Raw genomic sequence first — 13,031 nt, 5'->3', positions numbered from 1 at the left:
GAATAATTTCAGTCGCGTGGTCGGCCGTCATCGTCATCATTTTCAGGTACACAGCAGCAGACATGCACTTCCTCATTCCATTCCTCTCCTGGATCATCTCATCGGTTCTGCTCACAACGATATGCCCCTCAAGGACCTCTTACGAGCTCGTAAGTCTGGTAGATGTTGGCATTATGCGTCTCTGACCCACACGATAGGCTTCACAACTGCCCTGGACGCTGTCCCGCAGGGGACATGGAAGATCCTCATCACTGACGAGCATTCCCAAAAGCTGCTGGACACAGTGTACAAGAATATCGACATTCTTCAGCGGAGCGTCACATGTGAGAAGCTTTGAGAGGTATCAGGCTCCAGTGTCTGACATGAATGTAGCCGTGGAACCCCTTCATTCACCTCGGAAGCCTCAAAGCTTGGATGCCGTCTACCTTCTCACGCCGACAGCTCAGAATGTAGATCGAGTCGTTGCAGACTTTCAGGGGCGACGGACGTACAGGTCGGCTCATATATTCTTCATTGACGGTGAGCTTGGCGGGATTCAAGGTGATCAGGCTCACTCCACGCGCTTCAGGCATCGACGACGGTCTGGCTCAAAGACTCACGCAGAGTATGCCGCCGGATATCCTCAGATCCTTTGTGGAATTGTACTGTAATTTCTGGGGTGAGATCGAATCTCTCGAACGATATGGGTAGCCCATACTGAAATGCCTGCAGCTCTCGAGGACAGAGTGTTTAGCACCAAAACCCCGCAATCGTTCTTCACGATGTTTGGCAATCCCGGCGGGTCGGCGTCTTACGAATTAGCGCTCGAGGCATTCGAAGATGACATCAAATTCACCGGAAGGAATGTAAGGAGTGTTTACTCGACACGTCCTTGGATCGTGCTTATCTCCTTGTCCAGCTGCTGAATCTCCTCGCCACCATAAATGAAAACCCCCACATTCGATACTACCAGCCTCAACATCATTCTCCGCTCGGCGCTCTTGGTCAGTCCTCAAATGCTATCAACGGGACCATTCCGATCCCTTCTCAATCCCAGCAAGGATCCTCATTACGTTGGAGATCGGCTATGGGCTCCTCTTCCCGCGGACCACAGTCTTCGCCAGAGGTTGAGCATATTAGTCGAAAACTTGCGTTTCAGTTACAATCAGATCTCGACGAATACATTGCGAATAACCCAGACTTTCAGGTGAGAGCTTCTCATCAACGCGCGAGTCCCCATGCTGAATGACCCTCAGGAGCCCAAAGGTCGCCCAAAAGCCGTGATGTTCATCACGGATCGATCTATGGACCCGAGTGCACCGTTGCTGCACGAGTTCTGGTATCAGGCAATGGTGAACGATTTATTGCCGGTCAAGGATGGCATACATTATAAGTGAGCTTTCCTCGCGATCCTTTAGCCAGTCTTTCCTTTCGAGCTCATTTTCTACCTAGATACACATACACAAACACCGTTGGCGGCAAAGAGATGAAGACGGCAGAATTGACCGAGGAAGATCCAGTCTGGGTCTCCGTTCGTCATCTGCATATGAAAGATGCTATCGATACCTTGATGAGAGATTTCGGAAAGTTTGTGAATGAGCACGCAGGATTCAATGGGCGAGTCCTACTTCGATTGCTACCAACAAGGTGCTCACCTCGGTCTCGCAGAGGGTCCAACGTCAACATTAATGATCTAAAAGACATGCTTGCCTCCTTGCCCCAATTCCAGACACAGCGAGAGCAATTCTCGCTACACTTGGATATGGCCCAAGAGTGTATGGGGACATTTGAAAAGAATCGGTTGAATCTGGCTGCAAATGTCGAGCAATGCTGCGCGACTGGTGTCACTGCAGAAGGCAAGACGCCGAAAAATGTGGTCGAGGAGATGGTACCTCTGCTGGCGGACAAGGGATTATCGTGAGCTTAATGTGGACATGGAGCCAGAATGTTGGTGCTGACGGGTCGTTTAGTGCATTTGACAAGATGAGAGTCATCGCCTTGTACATCTTGTTCCGTGATGGCGTGGAGGATGAAGATCGTCGGAGGCTGTACTCTCATGCGAGACTGTCACTGTCGGAGCAAGACGCTGTGAACAATATGATATATCTTGGCATAAAGATCATCAAGGTGGGTCGGAATTGCACCTTGGATTGACCTGATCATGATTACAGGACAAGGAGCGACCGAAACCGAAACTGAGGCAGAAATATGGCGCATCAGAGGGAGAATTTGAGCTCTCAAGGTACAAACCATTAGTCCAAATGGTCCTTGAGGACTCGCACAACAATCGCTTGGATCAGACATTCTTCCCTTTCGTTCGTGATGTTCCGCCGGAACTTAGCTCGCTTCGTCCGGGAGAACGTGGGACGAATCTTCAACCTCAATCATCACTGCGAAGTGCTCGTCCCGCGTGGCACAAGCAGCCGTCACGCATGGCAAACACTGAATCGAGACAGAGGATGATCATTTACATTGCAGGCGGTGTGACGTATTCTGAAATAAGATGCGCCTACACCGTCGGTCAAGCCCTCGGAAAGGAAATTTTCATCGGTACGTTGCGCGCGGTGCGACGCGACTAAGCTTCCAAGGCCGATACTGACCGCAGTCACAGGTTCGAGTCACCTCATCACACCTGAGAGTTATCTCAGGGATCTGAAACCTCTTGGTCGGGGAGGAGTTGGTGGAAATCCACCTGGTGGTCCACCCATCAGTCCAGAAGCACCCAGGATAAATCGATCACCTGGGTCGTCTATCCCTTACCAGAGGTTAGTTGTTGGCATTAAACACACCTTTCGCATATGCTAGCGGACCTTGTCACGGAGGCTGACGTAAGTGTATAGGATACTTGACCAGCGGTTCTGGGTGAAAGCGGTTCCTCCACCGCCACTTGGCCCACCACCTGGACAGGCTCCTCCTCCTCAGATGAGCCGCGGTACCTCCATGTCCAACATCACCAATAAAGTCGCCGACAAGGTATCTGATCTGGGAATGTCGAACCTCTCCTTAGGAGGCAGTCAGTCGCGCGATTCCAGTCTCAGCAAAAAATCTAAAGACGACGGGAAGAAGAAGGGCCTTTTGGGCAAGATGAAGTGGTAGTCGGGAGTGGAAGTGGCGACATCTAACCAGAAGAAAGGTACCCTGGATTATGTTGCATGGCTGTGAAGAATGTATCATGGGAGCCATTGTATTGCTGCGTCCTGCCCGTCTATGGCAAAACGATATACCGATGAAGTTTCTCTGGAATAGCCTCGAGCAGCCCTTTGCTCTCCAGCCAGACACGAGAGAATAATCTCGCTTGATATCTATAAGCACCATCACACAAGATAGTGACAATAGTGTGACCTGGTCCTTTACGTCTAGCCAGCTCCGCTGCTGCCCAAACATTAAGTGCCGAGGAAGCACCGACGTAGAAGCCCTCTTCGTCCAAGAGTCTGTACACCATTCGGATGCTTTCGGCATCTGGAGCATGTAGCGCTCCGTCGAGTAAGGAGATATCTTGGGCAAGATTCTGAGTGACCCGCCCTTGACCGATACCTGAATACCAATGTCATTCAATCTGTGTCCCGAACGGATGGAAGCTGACTTACCCTCTGTTATTGATCCCGTACCCGCTCTCTCGGCTTTTCCATTCTCGACCAAGTTGTACAGGACACTTCCGGGTGGGTCGGCTAACCAACATTCGACCTTTCCATCGCTCTTCTCCTTTAAGAACCGAGTGACACCCGCCAAGGTTCCACCAGTACCTGTTGCGCATATGAAAGCGTCGACTTTCCCGTTGGTCTGTTCCCAAATCTCAGGACCTGACGGCAAGATCAGCCGCGATAACCCTGGTGCTGGCCGGACCTGACTCACCGGTCGTAAGTATATGAGCTTGTCGATTGGCAATGTTGTCGAACTGGTTGGTCCAGATGGCGTTGTCTAGGGTTTTCGCATATCTCGCCGCTTGATGATTGTAGTTCTGAGGATTATCAAATGCAACAGCTATGATGGAAAGGATCTCAGCCATGGCACCCTGGGGAATGGAACGGTGACTCACCCGGAACGGGTCTAACGTCCGCTCCCAGCAGTCTCAGCAGATCAATCTTCTCTTGACTCTGAGTATCCGGCATGTAAATGACACATTTGTACCCTTTACTCCGGCACACATGAGCCAATCCTATCCCGGTGTTTCCCGCTGTCCCCTCGACGACTGTTCCTCCAGGTCTGATCTGACCTTTCTCTTCGGCGTCTTTGACCAAATAGAGTGCAGCTCGGTCTTTCACCGATCCTCCAGGAGACATGTATTCCGCTTTGGCCAAGACATTACATCCGGTCTCTTCGGACAGCTTGTGAAGCCGGATCTGTGGGGGATATGCGCATCAGCGATATTGATAAAGGTGAGCCAAATACTGAGGCAGATGCTAGAGGTCCTGGACCAAAGCCCTGATCCTATTACCCACCAGAGGAGTATTGCCCACGGCTCCGACGAAACCCTCTACCTCTCTGCCGTAACCGAGAGTTGAAGTCGCATAGCTTCTGGCCAGGGGTCGTAGCAGTGTTCGGAACGCCATACCGAAGACGTCTGAGGATGACAAGTGGTTGCCGGCGGGTGTATACGCTGAGCGATGGGGAGCAGAGGACCTCCAAGTTTCACCTGAGCGATGCACCAGTATTCAGACTGTCAGTCTACTCTCGCAACAACTGTCAGACAGTCCGGATGAGGTTCAATGGGTCTTCGATACCGGGACTTGGATGGAAAAGATTGAGATATGGCAAACTTGGAAAATGGCCATTCGGAATGCAACCGATGGTGCAATCGAACTTGTGGAGACTCCGCACAAGAGAACGGAGATCAGAAGCGGAGATCGGGAATTGATCTCCGTTTCCAGATGGTTCAGCTGGGGGGCGCAAGGGAATTTTGGTACTCGTACTACTACACCCGTCCTTGACGAAGCATTGGAGCATGAGCAGCGCAGTAGCGGGACCATCGAAAAGGTTCTGCGCGCATTGCTTGAAGGCATCATGGGCCTGTCGAGTGGCACAGAATGCCGCTAGGAGAGCGTCCATAGGCTCGACATTGCATCGAGCGAGCAGCGTGATCTCGAACATAGACAGATATCGGATGTTCTCCACCTCTCAGGTCTTGGAAGCCAAGAAGCCCAAGTTGGAAGTTGCCAAGATTGATATGGAGCAGTTTCCACCGGAGCGGATACGGTGGGCGTTCTCCAGAACTCACCGTCCCGCTAGCTAACAGCTGCCAGGAACTTTTCGATTATTGCTCATATCGACCATGGCAAGTCGACTCTAGCCGATCGACTGCTCCAGGTGAGCACAATTGAATCGGAGCACACAATTGACCTTCGTAACAGATGACGAATACTTTACCGTCCGACTCGTCTCCTCAGTTTCTCGATAAGCTGAAAGTCGAACGGGAGCGAGGAATCACAGTCAAGGCTCAAACAGTGTCCATCATACATACCCACACGGATGGACAAAAGTATTTGATCAATCTCATTGACACTCCTGGTCATGTCGACTTCAGCTATGAAGTGTCTCGCAGTCTCGGCGCTTGTGAAGGAGGTCTCTTATTGGTGGACTCGAGTCAAGGCATACAAGCCCAGACTCTATCCGTCTTTTACGTCGCCCTAGAAGCAGATCTCACCATTCTCGGAGTCATCAACAAGATAGATCTGCCTCATGCGGATGCAGAAACGGTCTCTGAGACCATGGAGACCACTCTGGGGATAGATAAAGCCGGTCACATGCGGATCAGCGCGAAAAGCGGTCTGGGAGTGGATCAGGTCCTCAATCAAGTAATTGAAGGACTGCCTCCACCCCGAAAGCGAGAAGAGAACGACGGAAAGCTCAGAGGATTGGTATTTGATACATAGTGAGTGAGCTTTGCCCTCATCATTCGGTGCTCATCCCAATCCAGCTATGACCACTTTCGAGGTGTCGTTGCTCTCATACGAATCATGTCTGGCTCTGTTCGAGTTGGTGACAGGATCAGGTTCCTCCAAGCCGACCGCAAATACGAAGTCGCGGAAATTGGGATAAACAATCCTGACGAGACGCCTGTGAATGTCTTGCAGGAAGGTCAGGTCGGATACCTGATCTGCAGCATGAAGAATTCTGAAGAGGCACACATAGGAGATACTATCTGCCACGAGTCGGCTTTGGTGGAGCCCTTACCTGGATTCAAGCCTACAAAGTCGATGGTCTTCGCTGGTGTTTTCCCGACAGACACGGCGGACTTTGACAAACTGGAAGAAGCGATAGAGCGCTTGACACTCAACGATCGAAGTGTCACCATCGCCAAAGAAACCTCAGCAGCTCTGATGCAAGGCTTTAGACTTGGTTTTCTAGGCACGCTCCACATGGATGTATTCAAACAGCGACTCGAGGATGAGTACTCCTCCGAGGTCATCATTACCGCACCTACTGTACCGTATCGAGTAACGAAAGGAGGAGTCAGCAAGACCATCTCGAATCCTTGCGAATTTCCCGAGCACACTGCCGGATATATCGTCGAAGAGCCTATGGTGCATTCGACTATCATCGTCCCGACCGATTACCTCGGGCCATTGATGGATCTATGCTCCAAGTACCGATCTCGTCAACTCGAATACAAGATTCTCGAAACAAACCGTGCTATTCTGCGTTACGCCTTTCCCCTCTCAGAAATAGTGACAGACTTTTTCTCAGCTTTGAAGAGCACCAGTTCGGGATTCGCTTCATTCGATTACGAGGAAGCCGGGTACGAGGAGAGCGACATGATCAAGGTGAACATTTTGCTCAACGGACATGCGGTGGACGCCTTGTCGATGATTGTTCACCAGTCGGCGGCTCAGCATACCGGAAAAGAATGGTGCACCAAGATGAGTGAGTCGCGGTGACACACGTGTGTATTTGTCCAGGTGACTGACCTCGATGTACAGAGGAGGTCATTCCGAGACAACAATTCGAGCTGGCAATTCAGGCATCAGCAGGTGGTAAAATCATTGCCAGGGAGACAGTGAAAGCGGTTCGCAAAGATGTCACATCAGGATTGTACGGAGGTGGGTACAGCAGCGCTTCTCCAGCCTTTCTGACGGCTTCTCCAGGTCACTATGAGCGTAAGAAGAAACATCTCGTCAAGCAGAAAGAAGGCAAAAAGCGACTGAAACGATTAGCTGGGAACATCGAAGTCCCACAGTCTGCCTTCTTCTCGGTCTTATCACGATCTTACGCTACGACTGTGCCTACTCCAGGATTGAGTCTGCGCGATCATCTTGCTCGGCAGTTGGGGAAGGAAGTCGTTGGGAACGAGGCACCATCATTGCAATTACCCAAGAGTATACCCCGCATCCAACTGCCGGAATTGACAGATCGACCTTTATCTTTACCCGTCGTTTCACCCTATTTGCGAGCCACGCACCTCTCGAGTCTCTATTCTCAGCTTAGTCCGAGTGCTCGTCCCCAACCTGGTCAGTTGATGGATACATTCTCAACTCTTCAAGACTTTTCGTCCGATACCCCTGTACTTACACACGACGAGATCCTTGAAGTCATGCAGAAGCTGTCCCAATCCATGAAACGCGAAGGGACGCCGACATACGAGGCGAGGCAGATGATGAGGGTTGCTACGAGGGCACTGGAACGACTACAAGGCCAGAACGCTGTCGGTGATCTCCTCAACATCTCCACGGGTGTAGCGATCTTTAAGCGCCCGCCACTCAAGGCAATCAACCAGCTTGAACGGCATCTGGAGAGAATCAAGGACTCTCAATCACCGGCGTTTCGAGATGCTGTCCGCCTCTTGCTCAGGCTTTGCGCAAAACGACCCGATGCAGAGCGATTCCAGAAGTGGTGGTACAAGGCTCAAGACACCGGTCTAGATGTCCAACTCTATGGATCTCGATTGATACTTCTTCAAAGCATGGGATCGACCCAGCGTATCGAGGAACTTTTCGTACAAGGAATGGAAGATCTCCAAAACGTTGAGCGAAGCGGTATCGAATTCGCCAACAAAGCTCTCGGTGTTGCCACAGAAGACGGTAATTGGCCATTTGCCGCAAAGGTCTACCACCTTTTGACGGGACAACGTATCGCGGATGTCGACGAGACTTTCTCCCTGAAAGGTGTCAGATCTAAGGGCGACCGGGTCACCTATTCCACGATGCTTGACGGACTCTGTCATCATGGTCTCCTCTCCGAGGCGTATCAAGTGCTGCTGGATATGGACAAAGCGAATCATACCCCATTTATCACTGAATACTCGTCCCTTTTTGTCGGCTTCTCACGCTACGGTGAGATCAAAGATCCAAATCATTCAACAGAGTCCCGGACGGCATACAGTCTCTTTCCTCCTTTCGAGATATTTGATGATGGATCAAGCAAGAAGAAGTCTAATCGTAGGGAGCGGAAGCAACCAAGACGTTGGAACGGCGAGGCGTACGAGTCTGATTGGAGCCGATCTGCCCTGGACGATGTGTTTGCGTCATTGATGGCCCTCAGACCCGGTATGCGACGAGTGGAGGATCTGGACAACCAATCCCTCCGGCTCGATCCGTATCGCGCGCCGAAACCTCAGACTGCCATCAATGTTCTTCTGGCTTACGCTCGAGTGACTGGTTGCGACGTTCAAGTCTTGAACCAAGTCTGGGACAAGATGGATACTAAATTTTCAGCTGGTGAATGGACGGAATGGAGAGTATCGCATGGTTCAAAAGACAGGTCTATATCGGGACCTACTCGGCACTTGAGCCAAGCGGGCGGTCAGCATGACGATCAAGAAGCGAACAAACACGGCGATTGGGTATTCTGGAAGACGAATCAGCGATTGACGCGTTTGGTTTTGGGTCTCAAGGGCATATTGGCTGGCGAGGACGTGTCGGATCAGTCATCAAAGAGGGAGACTAAGACATCCCAACATCGTCAACCGAAACATCTTGGAAACACAGGGTTCTTTTCGAATCTCATCTCAGAGCACATCAATTTGCATCGTTGATCAAAAGGATCGCATTACTCAATCGCATACGTCTTGCATGCATCGCATTTTAGTTACAGCTCGACATCCTCCTCGTCGTACGCCTCTTTGATGATCCGGTAGATGTACGAAGGTGAATGGTCTCCTCTAAAGCAGCAAGACGTCAGTGAGAAAACACGCCGCTACATCCATTCCAACTCACTCGTTGGTCACAAACAAATTGATGAGCTCTGGTCGGATGTATTCGTAATACGGCGCATTTGTCGTCACACCAGTGATTCCACCTGCACTTCCGTCCCCTTCGTAGCCCAAGACGTTTCCCGGCGATTGAAAGTCGACGGCGCCATGCTCATGATACAGGTTCCAGACGGGCGCAAATTTGAATTGACCAGTAGTCACCACGACGGGTTTACTAAATGCTTTGGCTGCAAGACATGCGCTGAGCGTTCCTGATAAGGCGAATAGTCCTCCGTTCGCTAGAATTGAGTGAGCGCCCAAAACGACTTTGGTTACTCGGGGCATGAGAGCGTGGACTGAAGAATCTGGAATGAGGATCGTAGGGATATTAGACGCGGATAGTGATTTTGCCATGGTATGGCCTAGATAGCTGAGACGTTATCAGACTCGTATGTTGACGTATACAGCGGCTAACCCTCACCTTGGGGCCGACTCGACGACGATAACAGTGAATTTTCGATCTCTATAAGCGTGCTTGATGAATGTTTCGACTGTTTTTGAGTGACCTAGCGTCATAATCACCTCACTGGGGTCGGATGGGTGAGCGATGAAAACTTTCCTAGTTGACTTGCCACTCACGCCGAATGAATGTGTTCCCGAGCTCCCTTTGCCACATCATCATGTGTCGTCTCCAGCTCTCCGATTACCTCTTCTATAGCCTGTATGAATATCGGCTTGAGTTTCGCACTCTGCCTCATAAACTCTTCATTCTCCTTCTGTATTATCTCCAAGGACGAGAAGCTTGGGTAACTCGCTATACTAGCAGCAGCTTGAGTGAGCTCTGATAATGTACTGCCTGATCTCTCCAACTGAGCTCTAGAATGACGAAAGGCCACAAAGTTGCTGAGGGATGGCGCTCGGGAAGGTACGGGCAGGGTCGATGTGCCGCCCAGATTTGGCGAATGATTTTGGGTACGAGGTGGTGTAGTCGTCATCGATAAGTCTTGAGATAGGTAATGACTTGACGGAGCATGAAGACCGGGTGTCTCAGGTCCGGAAAGTGGTGTGGAAGGTTGAGTGATCTGAGTTGCGGCGGCCGCTCTGTATTCCTCTCTGAATAGTCGTAGAATCCTCCGGACGATATTTCCAGATGCTAGCTCTGTAAGGATGATCTTAGTGGTGTGTGCGCACTGCCACCGGCCCTCCCGACGACCACTCACCTTTTGGATTCGCTTCGTTCAACCTACGTCCAATGAGCTTGAGAAGGGCGAGCAGCTCGTCTAGCGTGGAGAATTTGACCACACGGACAATGGCGTAGATCAACTGAGCAGTCTCCAGAGCGATATTGTGAGACCCGACGATTTGTCTATCGAGGTAGTCACCGGGTCAGACTTGCAAGCATCATCAGATTCGTTGGCTCACCTTCTTCTGAGACGGGTACAGACTTTCTCTACGAGCAGAGTACCTGGCTCATCTGGTTTCTGCACAAGCAAGTGTGTCAGTCCAATCACCGTTTTGGATATAGAAGACGGACCAGAAGATTTGAGTAGGCCATTTCGAGAGATCTTGGAGGACCGAGGAGCAATAGGGGAAAGCAGACACGTCGTCTTGCTGTTACACTACTAGTGCGCGGAAGTTACAAAGCTCGCAGAGTGATTGATTCAATGCTTCAGTGAATGGACAGCTGAACTCCCGATATTCCAGCCTGCCGCAGACGCAACACGTGGTTAAACTTTCACACGGTTGTAAGTTGCCTGTAGACCCCCTGCAGGGGACTCATGATGCATGCGGCAGATCTCTCGACTCTATACTCATCAGCCTCCTAGGAATCAAAGCGAAGGTAGCCATGTCATCTTCCGCAGGCTTAGGTGAGACTGTGCATCTTGACATCGGAACGTACAGCTGACTGCTCTTCAAGGCCCCATCTCCCAGCAATACGCAGCTGCAGCCACGGTCCCCTTGATCAAATCTCCCTCCCTCTATCTGCCTCGACCAGTGAGCTGGGGACATGCTTTGGTAATGAGTGCGCAAGGAGCTAATCATGACTCAGATCGAGCTTCCGAACGATATTCACCCCCTTCCAGAAGACATTACCGCCTATGTGAGCTTGCATCTGTTCAAACAACAGCTCATCAACTGTTTTCAGTTCGTTTACCCCTTCACGCTCGAAGAACATGTTCTGAGTATCAAGCCCTCTCCACACGAAGCCATAGCTGCGAAGAGGGCGCATAATGCTGAGATACTGCATCAGAGGGAAGTACAGGAAGAGCAACGAGAGTGAGCATTTTTCGGACCGCGGGGAGCCTTGTTTGAGCTGGCCAAGGAGATGATGAGAAAAGATAGCTGACTCTGGCCTACGCAGGAAAGAAGCACTTCACAAAGTCGCGCCCGGATACAATCCCACTGCAGTCCTTCTACCTACTTCATCGAGCCCTGCTCCAGGACCGAAACCCATCGTTGGTACCTCTACCTTGAACTCCAGGGTGGGGACTATCGATCGACCAGCAGCACAGACCTCTCTCGACCCTATGGACGATCTGGTGTCACAGCTAGAGTTGCTGGAAAGCAAGCGGTGAAGGTATACTTAGAGGTTGCCGCGGCTGGCTTGCTTGGTCACTGCGATGCTTGCCGGTGGTTAATAGAGCCACGCACGACGCTGATGAGGAATCACCCGCCCACACCCTACTCCTCCTCGTCAGTGAACGCAGTACCCCAAGCATCCCCCGCCTCAGCCAGTCGACTTCTTTGTGCCTGATCTTTGTTCGTCTCTCCAGCACAAGACATGTCCCTCTTCATTGCCTTTCGAACACGCTTGTCTCACGGTGACCACTCGACGCATCACAAACCCACCTTTCCGCAGAGATAATCACGTACCCGACTTTCTGCGCGCATCAAAGGGCCTTAACAAAGTAATCGATCCTTTGTCAACACTGAGGGGTGCATCATGATTGGCGATCGGTTTCAGCTTGTAGAAAGCTTGCGAATGCCAGTCTTGGTGGAGTGGACTGGCCGAACCATGGTCTTCCAACCTTTTGGTTTCGACCATCAAATCCACCTTTGACCGTCTTCGTCCGTCAACTATGCTGCTTGCCCTCTCCAGCCTTCTAAGCACTCTACTCCTCGCTGTCAGTACTTTGACCTCCGCTGTAGCAGGTGAGCAATACTAGCCGGCAGACCGTCCAGCCATTTCTGACCCCTTGTCAGCAGCACTAGTCCATGTCATCGAAACATCCGATCATCAAGCGGTCCCACATCGACCTTCCATCCCTGAGGCTCTTCTCATACCGCCTGCCCCTCCTCTACGCGACACAGAAATATACTCTCCTGAACTCGTCCGGTATCTTGAGCACATGCCTGACAAGGATCTGATCCTCCTGCAAGAGCTTCTCCAGATCTTACATCAAGCTTGGAAAAGTCAAATGGATTTGCTCGCCTGGTACAACATCGCCCTTGAGCCAACTGGTGGTGAGAATAGCCGTCAGTCTTTCAGGCAAGCGCAAGCCGCTTCCACTGGGACCGCCGATGGTGACGAGAAATCCCCTTCAGACCATGACCGGCGATCCTTCCGCTGGATGCATCCTGCTGAGAGGAAACGATGGACAGAGGATTGCCGATGGCTGATAGACGTGTCTTCAAGTGAGTACAGGACATCATTTTGTTACGCCATTGGCTTGACTGACCTTTTCTGTCAGAATTGACAGAGGCATACGGGCTCGCGGTCAACCCATTAGCGGTTTTCCCAGGTTCAGATAGTGACATATGCAGGATTCTCGAGTAGTTGAATGCAGCTCTTCGATGACCACGATATACGTGTGATGCCTCCAGCAGTAGACTATGCTTCGGGGTCTTCCTACCGAGAGTCAATGATGATAATGTTCTCGGTTGAGAGGAACCATTTTGCCGAACTGGACATCTGAAATTCGGATTT

At 51.1% G+C, this 13,031-nt stretch overlaps 6 protein-coding genes across 6 annotated transcripts; 4 read left to right on the top strand and 2 right to left on the bottom strand.

The window, feature by feature from the left end:
• The first annotated feature begins 19 nt into the window (after window positions 1–19).
• BD324DRAFT_622545 (Sec1-like protein) lies at window positions 20–3,114 on the top strand. Its single transcript, XM_022015486.1, has 12 exons — window positions 20–149; window positions 198–323; window positions 373–519; window positions 569–658; window positions 712–845; window positions 899–1,186; window positions 1,236–1,372; window positions 1,432–1,596; window positions 1,648–1,896; window positions 1,950–2,106; window positions 2,151–2,529; window positions 2,591–3,114. Exons 1-12 carry the CDS (start codon window positions 122–124, stop codon window positions 2,782–2,784), a joined length of 2,094 nt encoding a protein of 697 aa, XP_021871583.1. The 5' UTR covers window positions 20–121; the 3' UTR covers window positions 2,785–3,114.
• BD324DRAFT_622540 (tryptophan synthase beta subunit-like PLP-dependent enzyme) lies at window positions 3,115–4,725 on the bottom strand. Its single transcript, XM_022015485.1, has 5 exons — window positions 4,419–4,725; window positions 4,016–4,319; window positions 3,832–3,960; window positions 3,567–3,779; window positions 3,115–3,513 (listed from the first exon to the last, which is right to left on the bottom strand). The coding sequence occupies exons 1-5, from the start codon at window positions 4,527–4,529 to the stop codon at window positions 3,185–3,187; spliced, it is 1,086 nt and encodes a 361-aa protein (XP_021871582.1). The 5' UTR covers window positions 4,530–4,725; the 3' UTR covers window positions 3,115–3,184.
• BD324DRAFT_589361 (hypothetical protein) lies at window positions 4,720–9,002 on the top strand. Its single transcript, XM_022013777.1, has 6 exons — window positions 4,720–5,172; window positions 5,220–5,283; window positions 5,328–5,848; window positions 5,894–6,840; window positions 6,897–7,016; window positions 7,062–9,002. Exons 1-6 carry the CDS (start codon window positions 4,922–4,924, stop codon window positions 8,945–8,947), a joined length of 3,789 nt encoding a protein of 1,262 aa, XP_021871581.1. The 5' UTR covers window positions 4,720–4,921; the 3' UTR covers window positions 8,948–9,002.
• Window positions 9,001–10,658, bottom strand: BD324DRAFT_641779 (putative eukaryotic translation initiation factor 2B subunit 2; the record flags this gene model as incomplete). Its single annotated transcript, XM_022017446.1, has 8 exons — window positions 9,001–9,073; window positions 9,129–9,533; window positions 9,585–9,689; window positions 9,743–9,876; window positions 9,919–10,262; window positions 10,324–10,469; window positions 10,526–10,584; window positions 10,638–10,658. The coding sequence occupies 8 exons, from the start codon at window positions 10,656–10,658 to the stop codon at window positions 9,001–9,003; spliced, it is 1,287 nt and encodes a 428-aa protein (XP_021871580.1).
• A 291-nt stretch (window positions 10,659–10,949) lies between these two features.
• On the top strand, window positions 10,950–11,679 carry BD324DRAFT_650162 (hypothetical protein; the record flags this gene model as incomplete). Its single annotated transcript, XM_022018109.1, has 5 exons — window positions 10,950–10,971; window positions 11,022–11,098; window positions 11,154–11,204; window positions 11,250–11,380; window positions 11,466–11,679. The coding sequence occupies 5 exons, from the start codon at window positions 10,950–10,952 to the stop codon at window positions 11,677–11,679; spliced, it is 495 nt and encodes a 164-aa protein (XP_021871579.1).
• A 324-nt stretch (window positions 11,680–12,003) lies between these two features.
• BD324DRAFT_386648 (hypothetical protein) lies at window positions 12,004–12,876 on the top strand. The gene is made up of 2 exons (XM_022012647.1): window positions 12,004–12,256; window positions 12,308–12,876. Exons 1-2 carry the CDS (start codon window positions 12,184–12,186, stop codon window positions 12,799–12,801), a joined length of 567 nt encoding a protein of 188 aa, XP_021871578.1. The 5' UTR covers window positions 12,004–12,183; the 3' UTR covers window positions 12,802–12,876.
• The last annotated feature ends 155 nt before the right edge of the window (window positions 12,877–13,031 follow it).

Source organism: Kockovaella imperatae (genome assembly GCF_002102565.1).
Source record: "Kockovaella imperatae strain NRRL Y-17943 chromosome Unknown BD324scaffold_5, whole genome shotgun sequence".
Lineage (NCBI taxonomy): Eukaryota > Fungi > Basidiomycota > Tremellomycetes > Tremellales > Cuniculitremaceae > Kockovaella > Kockovaella imperatae.
This window is presented reverse-complemented; position numbering and strand designations above follow the sequence as displayed.

Excerpts from the sequence above, each read along its gene's own strand:
- BD324DRAFT_589361 (XM_022013777.1), top strand. The coding sequence starts at position 4,922 with ATGAGCAGCGCAGTAGCGGGACCATCGAAAAGGTTCTGCGCGCATTGC. Across the intron at positions 5,173-5,219 it reads TTTCCACCGGAGCGGATACG|GAACTTTTCGATTATTGCTC; the intron begins GTGGGCGTTCTC and ends AACAGCTGCCAG. Across the intron at positions 5,849-5,893 it reads GGATTGGTATTTGATACATA|CTATGACCACTTTCGAGGTG; the intron begins GTGAGTGAGCTT and ends ATCCCAATCCAG.
- BD324DRAFT_622545 (XM_022015486.1), top strand. The coding sequence starts at position 122 with ATGCCCCTCAAGGACCTCTTACGAGCTC. Across the intron at positions 846-898 it reads TCAAATTCACCGGAAGGAAT|CTGCTGAATCTCCTCGCCAC; the intron begins GTAAGGAGTGTT and ends CTCCTTGTCCAG. Across the intron at positions 2,530-2,590 it reads CGGAAAGGAAATTTTCATCG|GTTCGAGTCACCTCATCACA; the intron begins GTACGTTGCGCG and ends CCGCAGTCACAG.
- BD324DRAFT_622540 (XM_022015485.1), bottom strand. The coding sequence starts at position 4,529 with ATGGCGTTCCGAACACTGCTACGACCCCTGGCCAGAAGCTATGCGACT. Across the intron at positions 3,780-3,831 it reads AGCTCATATACTTACGACCG|GTCCTGAGATTTGGGAACAG; the intron begins GTGAGTCAGGTC and ends TCTTGCCGTCAG. Across the intron at positions 3,514-3,566 it reads TACGGGATCAATAACAGAGG|GTATCGGTCAAGGGCGGGTC; the intron begins GTAAGTCAGCTT and ends ATTGGTATTCAG.
- BD324DRAFT_386648 (XM_022012647.1), top strand. The coding sequence starts at position 12,184 with ATGCTGCTTGCCCTCTCCAGCCTTCTAAGCACTCTACTCCTCGCTGTC. Across the intron at positions 12,257-12,307 it reads TTTGACCTCCGCTGTAGCAG|CAGCACTAGTCCATGTCATC; the intron begins GTGAGCAATACT and ends ACCCCTTGTCAG.